The following is a 14,707-nucleotide window of genomic DNA, read 5'->3' as shown; positions in this document are numbered from 1 at the left end:
CTGAGGTGGCTCAGTGGCTCAGCCACTGGGGTGGCTCAGTCAGTTGAGTGTCTGATTCTTGATTTCTGCTCAGGTCATAATCTTGTGTTTCATGAGTTGATGCCCTGTGTGAGGCTCCATACTGACGGTGTGGAGCCTGACTGGGATTCTCTCCCTCCCTCTCTCTCTGCCCCTCTGCTGCTCTCTCTGTCTCTCAAAATAAATAGATAGCTTAAAAAAATCTTTAAAAAATTATTTTAGTAGGTGAGGGCAGTTATCTTAAATTTGAAAGGCAAGTTTGAGATCATGTACTCCCTCTATTTACAGATGTGAAACTGAAGTAAGATGGGTGAAATGCCTGGTTTGCTTGTAATCACAAAAAAACTAATTGCAACCATAGTTAGGATCATGATTTTCTGCTTCAATTTCACTGTTATGCATAGTATGGCGCCCCCATATAAAGTAGAATTTGTGGGAGAAAAGCATATTTATTTCCCATTTTATATTATGATAATCTCACAGAAAAGACAATTAAACTCTAGGCAATCCTGTGATCCATGCTTTCTACTGGGCATGATTATCTAAAAACCTACCTTTTCCAAATTCATGCATTTTTAACATTCATCATATTTTTAACTCTATACCTTACACGGCTGGGGGTGGGGTGGGAAATCACTCTCAGAAAAAAAAAATGGGGAGAAGGGAATAAAGTTTTTTGGGGTCATTTCTGTTGGTACTTATCACCTGGGAATGTCTCCTTTCAATTTTCTTCTATTTTGCCAAATACAGAAATAAAGCAGCACATTGGCGATCAGTTTTAAAGTTGTTTTTCTTTTCTTTTCCATGAGATTTCATCTCCTCTTATGACTTAAACTAGAGGTCTATAACTCCTTCCATGAAATCCTTGAGGCCAGATGAATTTTGGAATTCAGAATTCAGAAAGATAGCATTATACATATACCCTACATTATGCAATACTCTCAATGGAGCATGGGGGCAATAAGTTATAATCAAACAAATTAATATTTTAAAAGCAGCTAAATGACTGAATATTAACACTAAATGGGCTAAAGGCTATAGATGAGTTCATATTAGGTCAAGTTCTGCAGCCAGTGAGTCCTTAAAAATTTTTTAATTTTTATGTTTTTGATGGAGCAAAATAGTGCATGAGTGGGGAAGGGGGAGGGGCAGAGAGAGAGAGAGAGAGAGAGAGAGGTAAGGACAGAATCCCCAGCACTTAAGCTCCATGCTCAGCAGGAAACCCGATGTAGGGCTCGACCCCACCAATGTGAGATCATGACCTGAGCTGAAATCAAGAGTCGAACGCTTAACTCACTGAGCCACCCAGATGCCCCCCAAATTGAGTCCTTAAAAATAAACAAACCTCTCTTCAATTTTCAGAGCTTTTTAGATTTTGGAACTGCAGATAATGGGCTATGACTTATATAATTTCTTTATGGCTAGTCCCAAATCTCTTTGGTTCTGACTTTTTTCCTATGCTCTCATCTTATTTCCAGCTGACTTGCTAACATCTCAAACTCAACATGCTTAAAACAAAAAAATGATCTTTATTCTTCTTTCAAGATATTGTCAATGCTACCATGATTTCCCCATTATCAATATGCCAAATGATGTTTTTAGCTCCCTTCGTAATTTTATGAGTATTATTTTGCTTACGGTAGTTGCTTGCAGCCCTTTCTTTATATTACCACTGACACTATTAGAGTCCAAGTTCCTACCTAAGGTGACAGTATGGTAATATATATTATTACTTATAGATGTATTATGCTGTAAACTATCACCTTATAATACAAAATTTCATTCTTATAATTTCATCCTATACAAGTTCAAACTTTCTCCATAGAAATACTTCTAGGTTACTATGATATTTCACAAAAGCCTCGTCTACTTAAATAGTGATTTTAGAACTGCAAAAGCTTATCAAGCTTGGCCAAACATGATCCTACTGCCAAAAATGTACCTGTCAGTGGTGGGAGAAGCTTTCCCCCAGCAGGTAACCTCAGGCCAGGGGATATTAGGCCAGGAAGAGCACCAAATATTTTATTCCTACACTGTGATATTTTTATCTGATTCTATATATGATAATATGTATGTGTTCAAAAATGCTAAAGGTAGATTTCATTTAATAAGGAAAATAAAAGATAGATCCTTCATAAAGAGTAGAGTTGGGTTCTTCAGAGAAAATAGTTCCAAGGACGTATAAAAGTACATTATTCTAGTTAAATGGTTCTGAGTCTGGTGTAAAGGCTTTTTAAATTGGGTTTGTAATCACCCAGGGGTATATGCATGTTCCTGGGTCTATGTTGGTGAGAGTGAGTGAGCAAAAAACCAGCAGAAGAAAAGCAAAGATGCACTGGGATTACTTAAACCAAAACCATAACGTATCAAATTAAGCATTAAGACAGCATTCTGTAAATGGATGTGATGTATATCATGATTACATAAAACATTTCCTTTGGAACGTCTCATTGTGCATTTCATAAACTGAGAAACGTCCCTTTTGGATTCCTTTGAGGGGTGGTTATAGTTTGATGAAATTAGCACTTGATCTCCACTTTACTTCCACTTTATTTCATGCACCAGTTTGCAACCTTGTGACTAGGACTCATAATCTTGAGAACTTCTCTTCAAGCTTAACAGCTTTTTCTTTTCAGCAAAATGTCACATACCATTCCAAAAGAATCTCAAGTTGTCTTGTTAGCAATTATCAGATAAAAGAGAAATGATATAAATGACAGTCCACAAAAGTCTTTACTGCATGCTTAATAGCAGAAAACAATGAAATAGAACTTAAATTTTAGAATTCATGAGCTGAGTAACAGTTTCCCTTTAAGGAATAGCGTTTCCTGGGGCGCCTGGGTGGCGCAGTCGGTTAAGCGTCCGACTTCAGCCAGGTCACGATCTCGCGGTCCGTGAGTTCGAGCCCCGCGTCGGGCTCTGGGCTGATGGCTGAGCCTGGAGCCTGTTTCCGATTCTGTGTCTCCCTCTCTCTCTGCCCCTCCCCGTTCATGCTCTGTCTCTCTCTGTCCCAAAAATAAATAAACGTTGGAAGGAATAGCGTTTCCTGAAAACTGGAGCTTTATACTGCCATACACAGGTTTGCTTTCATAGTTGGCAGGGTATACATTTAACTTTCCCTGTGGAGTTTATATTAATGGCAATGGCTACCAGCTCTAAATGCATTTCAACATTCTTAATCAATACTCAGGATTCTGGTACAATCTGAAGATGGAAGTGTGTCCCATGTATTCACATCAGCTAAGACTTGGTTCAACAGTATTTTATGGAATGATTAAAAAAAATTTTTTTTTTTTAACGTTTTATTTGTTTTTGAGACAGGGAGAGACAGAACATGAACAGGGGAGGGTCAGAGAGAGGGAGACACAGAATCTGAAACAGGCTCCAGGCTCTGAGCTGTCAGCACAGAGACCGACGCGGGGCTTGAACTCACGGACCACGAGATCATGACCTGAGCCGAAGTCGGCCGCTTAACCGACTGAGCCACCCAGGTGCCCCTATGGAATGATTTTAAAAATGCGAATTAAATTCTGTATTTTTTCACTTTTTCTAAATGTGAGAAAGTTTTATTTATTAGAATAAATAGTTGAATGCTTTTTCAAACTACACAGCCTATATCCTACCCCACCCCCATTCCAAAGGACTCTGCCATTGTTGGTGCAGAGTTTATGATTGAAAAATCAACAAAATCCTACAGCAGAGGATGGAAAGATAGTAAAACATTTGTCTTGTTCACAATACAAATAACATGAAAGCAACATGCAAGGTCAAAGTGAATAAGTATCTATATATTACTATTAGGGGAGGTGCATTCCATGGTCTAAACTTTCTTCTTTAATGACATTACTCAATTGGATAACCTCCAGCTGATAAAGCTCAGAAGATCAAAAACAGAAATAAAAGATGTGAAAACTATTCATACTATAACTGCTATATTTAAAAATAAAAACCAAAAAGAAATGCACTCTTTGAAAAGATGTTTATGTTTTAAAAGATATAATATATGAAGTAATATATTATTAAAACAGAATGAGAAGTTAGATTCTATTTTTGCAATAATACAATTTTTGGAAGTCTTACAAATTATTTTGACAGAAAGAGCAGCACTGGATAAATGAAATAAAAATGACAGCAAATGCTTAGAAATGGAAATCTATTAAACAAAGTTTCATAAAATGAGAATGAATAATCCAGCATCGATGAGTTCTGGCAATTCTTCTCTTCTCCACCCGCCCCATCAATCTACTTTGCTGAAAATGAGGATGTTCTACACTTGGCAGATGAGGCAGAAGACAGTATACTAATGGTTTTTCCACTTGTTAATTTTTACTGTTCTCAAACAGAAGCAAAATTAACACAAAACTATTAAATACCCTAATTTCAAGTTAACGAAAAGATCTGAAATTAGTGCATAAGCTCTACATATCTACTTAATATAGTAAACGTGGTAAGTTATAGTACACGTGAATAAGATCTACGCATTTTCTGTTTCTGAACAAAACGAAACGTTTTGGCTGAGGTGCCAATTTACATTAGATATTATACTCTTAACGTGATGTCTAGGGGATTGTCATGAGGAAATTTTAAAATAGATGTCTCTGTGAGGGGAGTCATCCACAGGGTTTATCTGAGAAAACGGGACTGCAGGCTATGTGAAGGGGATTTCTGTGGGTCTTTCCCCCTCACTCCAAGCCTAAAGATGGGCTTCAGAGGGATCACTTAGAGAGCTTAATATGATCAGTGGTCACTGTGCATTGACATCTGACATGAAAAATAGGAGGCATTAGCTATCGATTGAGGTACTAGTGGAGAGGGAGTAGGACGAAGAGGAGGGAAAGGAAGACAGAGAGGAGGGAGCAGATGAAGCTGCACTAAGAGCCATACTTCCAGCTACAAGGGTAAATATGCAGGACTGCCTATGTGAACAGAAGGGGTCAAGAGGGAAAGAAGGCCGTCCTGCAGCCATGTGAAACTCTGCCCAAAAGATCACCTAGGAGGGCAGTGACACTCCAAGAGAGTCTGGATGTACTCATTTTCCTTCCTTTTTTTTTTTTTTTTTTTTTTAAAGTTTATTTATTTTGGGGCACCCAGGTGGCTCAGTTGGTTGAGTGTGTGACTTCAGCTCAGGTCATGATCTTGTAGTTTGTGAGTTTGAGCCCCGTGTCGGGCTGTGCGCTGACAGCTCAGAGCCTGGAGCCTGCTTCGAATTCTGTGTCTTTCTCTCTCTGCCCCTCCCCTGCTCATACTCTCTCAAGAATAAATAAAAATGTTAAAAATTAAAAAAAATAAAGTTTATTTATTTTGAGAGAGAGACAGAGAGATAGTGAGCAGGAGAGGGGGAGACAGAATCCCAAGCAGGCTCTGTGTTGCCAGCACAGAGCCCAACACGGGGCTCGATCTCACGAACTATGAAATCATGACCTGAGCCAAAATCAAGAGTCAGGTGCTTAACCAACTAAGCCATCCAGGTGCCCCTGGATGTACTCATTTTCTAAACTGAGACTGGATATATCATATAAAGTGAATGTAAGACTTTTTATTATCTTAGAAAGATGGGATCAAAAACTCATGGACCACCTGAGTTTGCATCCTGTATCAGAGGAACAATTATCCTACTAAATACATTTTAAAAGGACAGCAGGAGGCAAAAATTAAAGTTCATTTTTATGATTTCATCAATCTGTAAGTTTTAATTTTTCAATTATGGCTATATAGCTGAATTAACAAACTGACTATAAATCTGTAAAAAATGCACTTAGGGAGTATTACTACATATTTAAAGTTTCCCCATTCTCACACCTTTTTACTTCCTGTGAGTTCAGTGTTCATTATATTTGAGTTACAAATGTCCTTAAAAGAACATAAGTTACTAAAGAAAAGCCTGCACCAGCTCTCTTCTACAGAGTTTTTTTGTTTGCTTACCTTTGGACAAGTGATTTCCGTCTGCTGGATCATGATGAGAGCTGAAGCTATAAGAGCTCCTTGCCTCACATAGTTCACAGGATCATTTGTCATCGGTTCTAGCAAATTAATTGCCTCCTGAAAGCATTAAAAAAACTTTAAATAAAGCTGGTATCGCTGGATTTTCAAATTAGTCACTGTCATTCTAAGTCAGTATTTTCATCTAACATTGTAATAAGTTCATTAAAGACTACCTGGAACTGAGTATACTTTAAGTTTCAATACAATTGATGGTAAATGCAAAGGAAGCTTATAGAACACAAGCACTCCTGTTGTGAAGTAAAAGAAGTCAAAAACAAAGTAACAGAAAATGAGATTAATGTTTGATAAACACCTATTATTTTCCAAGCACAGCACTATTTTATATGTGTTATCCCATATAGTTCTATTAATCCCAAAACAAACAAACAAACAAAAAACCCACAACATAAAACCATCTTTATAAACAAAGAAACAGAGTAAGAAAGGTTAAGAAATTTGCCCAAAGTCACACAAGTAGAATGACTCCAGGCTAGTCTGACCCCAAAGCCTGGATTAAGTATCCAACTTCCTTCAAATACTAGGGTAAGGTAATGTCTTTGATGATTTTATAAGACCTAACTTAAAAAATTAAATTGATATTTAGCAGGATTTCCCTAAAATCATATTCATCAGAATAATCAGTCCTATGAAAAAAAAGGATTCCTTGGTGAAATAAGTTTGGGAGTTCCTGTGTACTATATATCACCCCCTCTTACAGATTCAAAATATATACTGCTTATCAAATACTCTACAAATGTACATATCCTAGCAAAAGCTCCAAAAAGCCTTATTAAAGAAATCACTTGAACTTTGTATTTGTCCACTGTATTTGACCAAGAACTCTTTTGCCCTACTAACTTCTATTAACACCCTGTGGAACCTTAGTTAAGTGCCACGTTATAACATTCCTTCTAAGGTCCTTGGTAGGTATAAATCTAGAGGAACAGAGAAATGGGTTTACAAGATAATCAAACTGATTTCTTAATATAATATACCATTTCTTAAATATCCTTTGTTTCAAGGCCAAGGAAAGAAAAAGTTAAATCCTTTTTCTTGGGAAAACAATTTCAGTTTTCTTTACACGTGGATTTATTTATTTTAAATCAGTGCTGTTAACAGATACTATACACACCAGGTAAGTGTATTCTTTCTCCCCATTTCACTGAAAAATGTCATGACATTATGCAGAGGAGTAAGTTTTTCGACTATCACTCATAATGTTGGCAATACTGTTTCTAAGATAGTCATGATACAAATATAACCAAATTTCCAGCTTGTAAGTTAAAAGACACTAACTTGGTCTTTGAACTATGTGATATAACCTCAACGATAGATATTTTAGAATAAACAGGTGTTTCAGGTTTTTTTTTTTTTTTTAATTTTTTTTTTTCAATGTTTTTTATTTATTTTTGGGACAGAGAGAGACAGAGCATGAACGGGGGAGGGGCAGAGAGAAAGGGAGACACAGAACCGGAAACAGGCTCCAGGCTCCGAGCCATCAGCCCAGAGCCTGACGCGGGGCTCGAACTCACGGACCGCGAGATCGTGACCTGGCTGAAGTCGGACGCTTAACCGACCAAGCCACCCAGGCGCCCCATCAGGTTTTTAAGAACCAAACATAAAGCACCAAACCTTGGTCAGATAGGTACTGATATGGAGACGACACAAACTATCTAGAAACAAAGCAGACTTGCTTAGTAGGAGTAATAAAAATTTCTCATTGAATTAACTTGTTCAGATGCTGTGTCTCAAACAACATTTGCTCCTAGATATCATATTAAGGTTAGAATAATCTGGAAAGAAAAAAAAAATCTAATTTAAAATATTTAACTTATGAGGCCTGCCATAAATGTCTACTGAAGACCTGAGGGAGAAAATACTTTGAAAAACATCTATATTTTTCCTTTGTTTACAGATGTATCCCAGAAAAAAAAAATGAAGGCCAATTTCTATAAACTGTATTTTATATACTCAATGATATTTGTATATTATTAAAAAAATTTTTTTTTTTGAGAGAGAGAGAGAAAGACATCACATGTGACTGGGGGAGAGGGGCAGAGGGAGACAGAATCTTAAGCAGGTGCCATACTCAGGGCGGAGCCCAATGTGGGGCTTGATCCCATGACCTGGGATCCCATGATCTCATAACCTGAGATGAAATCAAGAGTCAGATGCTCAACCAACTGAGCCACCCAGGTGCCCCTACCCAATGATATTTCCAATAAAACTGCAGATATATTCTCATGTAAGAAATCTCCCCCAAAAGAAACAAAAGCATTTTAAAAACAAATCTCTGTGATGACAGACTATGTCCAACTTGTTCACTATCATATCCTTAAATGATCTCCACCCATCATTGATTTTTTTAAATTAAAATTTTTTGTGTTTATTTATTTTTGAGAGAGAGAGAGCACGCGCGCGCGTGCACATGAGTGGGGGAGGGGCAGAGAAGAGCGAGACAAAGAATCTGAAGCAGGTTCCAGGCTCTAAGCTGTCAGCACAGAGCCTGACACAGGGCTTGAACTCATGAAAAGTGAGATCATGTCCTGAGCTGAAGTTGGACTATTAACCAACTGAGCCACCCAGGCCCCCCAGCCCCCAATCACCGGTTTGACAAATATTTACTGAAACCTACTGTGTGCCAGGTCTGACCTTAGATTCCAGCAATGAACATTGTGTTCTCAGGGACCTTACAATTCAGTGGAGAGGAGATAGACAACAAATAAATAGGTGTAAAAATATGCTGGGTGGTGGTAAGTGCCATGATGAAAAATAAAGCAGGGTAAGGAGATGAATGAGAAATACTGGAAGGGAATGTTTCTCTATAAATTTTTATGTAATTCTTGTCACATGTAGTGAAAATGCCCATATTAATTCCTAGCTTCAGTAACATTTTACAGGACTAGGAAAAGTTATTAGTATCCAATACTAATACCCTTTATTTGAGAAAAAGTCAAGCAAATTAAAATTTAATTCCTGGATCAATCAATAAATACCTATGTTTTATTTTATCTAGTTTGGACAACAGAGGATAAAAAAATGATTCCTTCTGGGGCACTGGGGTGGCTCAGCTGAGTGTATGACTAGCTCAGGTCACGATCTCATGGTTTGTGAGTTCGAGCCCCACATCGGGCTTGCTGCTGTCAACACAGAGCTTGCTTTGGATCCTTTGTCTCCCTCTTTCTCTGCCCCTCTCCGCTCATGCTCTCTCTCAAAAATGAATAAACATTCAAAGTGTTCTCCTTCTCTCTGATGTAAAGACATCAGGAGCATACCCTAATTATGTTCTTGTTCTAGATGTTCTCATTCTCGTTATGTTTGTGTTCCCTCATGCACTCCATTAAAACAAAAAAGTTTGGGGCGCCTGAGTGTCTCAGTCCTTAAGCATCTGACTTTGGCTCAGGTCATGATCTCACAGTTCGTGAGTTTGAGTCCCAGGTCCAGTGAGCTCGAGCTCTGCTTCAGGGGAGCCCTGCTTCTCTCCCTCTCTGCCCCTTGCTCATTTGCACCCTCTCTCTCTCAAAAACAAAAAAGGAAAAAAAAGTGTAGCTTGGGGCAGTGGTCAAGGTGTGTCCGTCTGTGTTATGAAAGGCAAAAAATGTTATGATTAGGTCACTGCTATAAATCAAGAATACTTGTTTAAGCAACAGTGCATTTCTTTATGAATCTCATGATAAACTGTACTTTCCAATCATCTACTTATCTAACCCAACTCCTTATTTTGTCACTTTTGAGAACTTAACAAATATCAGGTTATCTGTTATGTTTGTGAGGAGAGATCAGGCAAATGGCACTTAAAGTGATTTGTTTAAAGTAAAACAAAAAAAGAAATCAAAGTGGATTGATTTTGGTGCTCTTATATGAGAATTTTGATTCTCTATCAAAATCATGAAAATTAAACATGTAAATTACCATTTAAAATGACCAAATTCTTTAAAGAAAAAAGTATTTTATCTTTTTCTTTTTTGAAAGAAATCAATGCTCTCAAAGAGAAATTCAACAGCATGTCTCCATTATAGCCACCCCATGGAATGTGGTTTGTTCTATTTTAATTTTTTTTTTTTTTTAATTTAAATAATCTCTGGGGCACCTGGGTGGCTTAGTCAGTTAAGTGTCCAACTCTGGCTCAGGTCATGATCTCATGGTTCCTGAGTTTGAGCCCTGCGTCGGGCTCTATGCTGACAGCTCAGAGCCTGGAGCCTGCTTCAGATTCTATGCCTCCTTCTCTCTCTGCTCCTCCCCTCCTTGAGCTCTGTCTCTCTCTCAAAAAATAAACAAACAGTAAAAAAAATTAAAAAAAAAATTTAAGTACTCTCTATACCCAACACGGGGCTCAACTCATGACCCCGAGATCAAGAGTCACACACTCTTCCAACTGAGCCAGGTAGGCTCCCCTGGTTTGTTCATAACTGGCTTTGAGCAATCCAGCATAGTAAAGTGAGGAAGGAAGTTCTGGTAAGCTTTGTGAGGCAAGTTTACTCTTACAGATCACACCACACTTGTATTTTTGCAGCGGATGCATAAACTTCTCTGCGAGGGAAAACAGTCTGGTGCCAGGAAAGAACTGACCCCACCGGCTTTGGACTTTACCTTGTTTCCGGTACCAGCACAGCAGATGCCTAGGGCCATAGCAGCTCCATAACGCACGTGAGGATTGTAACTCTCTGACAACAATGAAACAACGCTGGGGCACTGTTCAGGGGTCCTGAAGAATAGAGAAAGTGAAGACAGTGTTATAGGTAAAATATTCTAAATCAAGATGGAAGAATTTTAACCAAATTTTTTTTAACTTATGGAAAACAATAATTATTTCACACAGAAGTCGGAGAATTAAAAATCCACGGAATTCCAATTATTGATATTAAAAATCTATCTTCAATATTCAGAGTACACAAAGAAAGTGGAACGGATCAGTGATTCCTCAACCACAGCTCTGCCTTAGAGCATTACAGTCATTCCCTCATGCCTCCTCCATTGTGGAAACTAACCACGGGGAGCACACAATGCTCTACATCAATTCTTGTATTTCCTGCTTACTGTGTTTTGTTTCAGAAGACAAAAGTTGTTACAGAGACTCCGTATGTTTCCAAAGTGGAACACAAGATTTGAGTCACCCAGTATTACTGATTGAATATAAAATTGGTAAATATGCCTTAATAATGAAAAAATTCTGTTTTCAATTATTTTTGTGTTGGTAAGAACAGAAACTGTTCTCTTCTCATCCTCTTCATATACTTCGGCCAAGACCAAAAAATAGGATGACCCTGACTAATGAAGTACCTGACTCATTAAAAGACTACCCTGTTATAGTGGTTACTCTTTAGGGGGCAGCAGGATAGGGGTAGTAACTAGAAGTGAGTGTAAGGGGAATGTATGGGAGGCTGATAATGATCTTGAACTGGGTGTGTGTTATACACTGTGTTTGTTCAGTTGTGAAAATTCATGAAGCTGTTGGCTGATTATGTGCATATTTTTGGATATTATATTCAATAACAACTTTAAAAAAACACTACCATATACTACACTTAATAAAAATCTTTTAAAAGACTATCTTGTTGTGAATGAAACAGTAATTACCTACAGACCAATTAAAATCTATAACTCTGTTTGAACTATCCTCTAGCCTCAAATTCTAGTAAGTGGCAAACTCAAATTTCAAATGCAATAGAGGCAAATTGATGAAAACCATCCAGAAAAGTGGAATTTTGCTACAAGAGAAAGTTGGATTATTTACTGCTTACAGCAGGGTCCATCATTCTTTCTCGAAAATGTTCTCAGTTTGACTAAGTTTCCTAGTAGGAATAATCTGTAAATAATACTAATGGCAACACCATGGAGAAAAAGTTTGGGGCTGTGAAAGATTCAGTGTACTAGGAAATAGAAGATCTGGGTTGTAGTCCTAGTTTTGCTAATTTCTTAGTATGTGACATTAGGCAAGTCACTTTCTTCTTTTTGTAATTACAGATAACTTAAAAAAAAACTTTTTTTTTAACGTTTATTTACTTTTGAGACAGAGAGAGACAGAGCATGAACGGGGAGGGTCAGAGAGAGAGGGAGACACAGAATCTGAAACAGGCTCCAGGCTCTGAGCTGTCAGCACAGAGCCCGACGCGGGGCTCAAACTCACAAACCGTGAGATCATGACCTGAGGTGAAATCGGACGCTTAACCAACTGAGCCACCCAGGCGCTCCGATAACTTTTCTTTTTGCAGGAGTAATATAAAAAACAAAATGAGCAAATAATTAAAAATATAGTAATAACATACATACCTTCAGTTAATGCATAGTGACATAAATAACAATATGTTACATAAAAGGAAGCCATAAAGTCAGAAACCCATGTTCCAGTTCCTGTTTTGTCTCTAAATAGCTGGGATAATTTAGACAAGATTCAATGAACCAAACATTCTGGGCTTCCTTTCTATGTATGAAAAAAGAAAAATGGGACTAGAAGTTCCATAATGTCTGTCCCACTTTACAATTAGCTTTGGTTCATAGCTTTTAATGAACCAAACATCAAAGGTTTTCAATGTTCATTATTACAGGACATTTCTTCAGTGAGAAATATTCCTATGAGACTTAAAGTGGTATTACACCAATACGTTGTTGGAGAGTCATTCTGCAACTTACAGTTTACTTTTATTTAACTTTTATTTTTCACTCCTATTAGGCTAAGAACTTAGAGCTCTGTCCATAACTCGATACTAAAATTCTCTGACCAACTCAAGGATTCTGTCACCAAATTAATTACAAATAAAACCAACTCAAGACTGCACATATCCCAAGGGCTAATACTGTGTTTTCTATATATTTTATTTTCCATAAATTATTAGCAGAGTGCTTGATACTAAAGACAAAATAATTTTTATTATTTAGTAAAATGTAAAGGGAACCAAGACAAATTTATAGTTACAGACTTAAACAGTAAGTATTTTTACTAGGTTCAAAGCCTAATGGTTAATTAACCTCTGGCAGAGGGTGGGGTGAGGGTGGGGGCAGGAATCAAACCCTTTCCTGTTCCCTTGCCCTCTGAAGTTTATAATTTAGCTGCATAATCAAAAAAAGGGAAAGTTAACAAGTACCTGTGCTGCCCCATTCGGGCTAATTGAGTGTCTTAATTTTATTGTGCTTTAAAGTTCTCAGTAGGGAGACCACACAGAGGGCTAGGTAAAGCCTGCTTGAAAAAATGAAACACCAGTTGAAATAGGTACCTAATTCTTTTTTTTAAGGTTTTTTTATTTATTTGTGGGGAGGGGCAGAGAGAGAGAGAGAGAGAGAGAAAGAGAGAGAGAGAAAGAGAGAGTCTCAAGCAGGCTCCGCACTGTCAGTGCAGTGGCCAATGCAGGGCTCAAACTCAGGAACCATGAGATCATGACCTGAGCCAGTTGGACACTTAACCATTTGAGCCACCCAAGTGCTCCAGTACCTAATTCTAATTTGTTGTTTCAGTACAATTTCTTGGCTTGTAGTCAACAGTCAACTTGCCAACTTTATTATCTATACAAACTTACCGTAGAGCAGGAACTATGCAAGGGCATATGCACAAGCCACTGCTATATCATCTGATCATACATGCATATATGAACTCCTTTCTCTCAACATACTGGCTATTAACTGCTGTTTCTTTACTGAATATTTTGTGTAACCTCAACATCAAATCATATTAATAAATCAAATGTTTTCAAGAATATGGTGTCTTTTTTCTAATCCTTCACTAGAGAAGGAAAAATACAGCAATGTAAGTATATAGGCAGAAACACTGTTCTATGCACATGGGGTCTATCACACTGGCAATCTGCTGAGGCCATAAACCTCAGGGTAGTCCTTCGGTATAACTGTGAATTTATAATTCTCACTAGGTTAAGTGCCATAGGAATAACATAATGACAAAGGAATTAAGAATACAGGGGCGTCTGGGTGGCTCAACCTGTTAAGCGTCTGACTTTGGCTCCAGTCATGATCTCACAGTTGGTGAGTTCAAGCCCCACATGGGGCTCTCTGCTGTCAGCGTGGAGCCTGCTTCAGATCCTCTGTCCCCTTTCCCTTTTGCCCTTCCCCTGCTCTCTCTCAAAAACTAAACTTTAAAAAAGAATTAAAAAAAAAAAAAAAAGGATATACACTCTGTTACCCCAAATAGTCAAAGTAATGTTGAAAAGGAAAATCAAAACTGGAGGCATCATAATTCTGGACTTTACACTGCATTACAAAACTCTAATCATCAAGACAGTATGGTACTGGTACAAAAACAGACACATAGATCAATGGAATAGAATAGAGAACCCAGAAATGGACTCACGTATGTATGGCCAATTAATCATCAACAAAGCAGGAAAGAATATCCAATGGAAAAAAGACAGCCTCTTCAGGAAATGGTGTTGGGAAAACCGGACACCAACATGCAGAAGAATGAACCTAAACCACTTTCTTACACCATACACAAAAATAAACTCAAAATGGATGAAAGACCTAAATATAAGACAGGAAACCATCAAAATCCTACAGAAGAAAACAGGCAACAATCTCTTTGACCTTGGCCGCAGCAATTTCTTACTAGACATGTTGCCTGGAGGCAAGGGAAACAAAGCAAAAATGTACTGGGACCTCATCAAGATAAAAGGCTTCTGCACAGCAAAGGAAACAATCAGCAAAACTAAAAGGCAACCACAGGAATGAGAGAAGATATTTGCAAATGACATATCAGATAAAG

At 37.8% G+C, this 14,707-nt stretch overlaps 1 protein-coding gene across 1 annotated transcript in view; it reads right to left on the bottom strand.

The window, feature by feature from the left end:
• The window catches only part of PSMD1 (proteasome 26S subunit, non-ATPase 1), a 97,589-nt gene that overhangs the window by 21,430 nt on the left and 61,452 nt on the right, over positions 1-14,707 (bottom strand). Inside the window, exons 17-18 of the mRNA XM_043578141.1 lie at positions 10,591-10,705; positions 5,941-6,057 (exon numbers count right to left, since the gene is read on the bottom strand). Of these exons, the coding sequence (XP_043434076.1) occupies positions 5,941-6,057; positions 10,591-10,705 (232 nt within the window). The remainder of the gene's footprint in view (positions 1-5,940; positions 6,058-10,590; positions 10,706-14,707) is intronic.

The sequence above is a fragment of the Prionailurus bengalensis genome, chromosome C1 (assembly GCF_016509475.1).
Source record: "Prionailurus bengalensis isolate Pbe53 chromosome C1, Fcat_Pben_1.1_paternal_pri, whole genome shotgun sequence".
In the NCBI taxonomy this organism is placed as follows: domain Eukaryota; kingdom Metazoa; phylum Chordata; class Mammalia; order Carnivora; family Felidae; genus Prionailurus; species Prionailurus bengalensis.
This window is presented reverse-complemented; position numbering and strand designations above follow the sequence as displayed.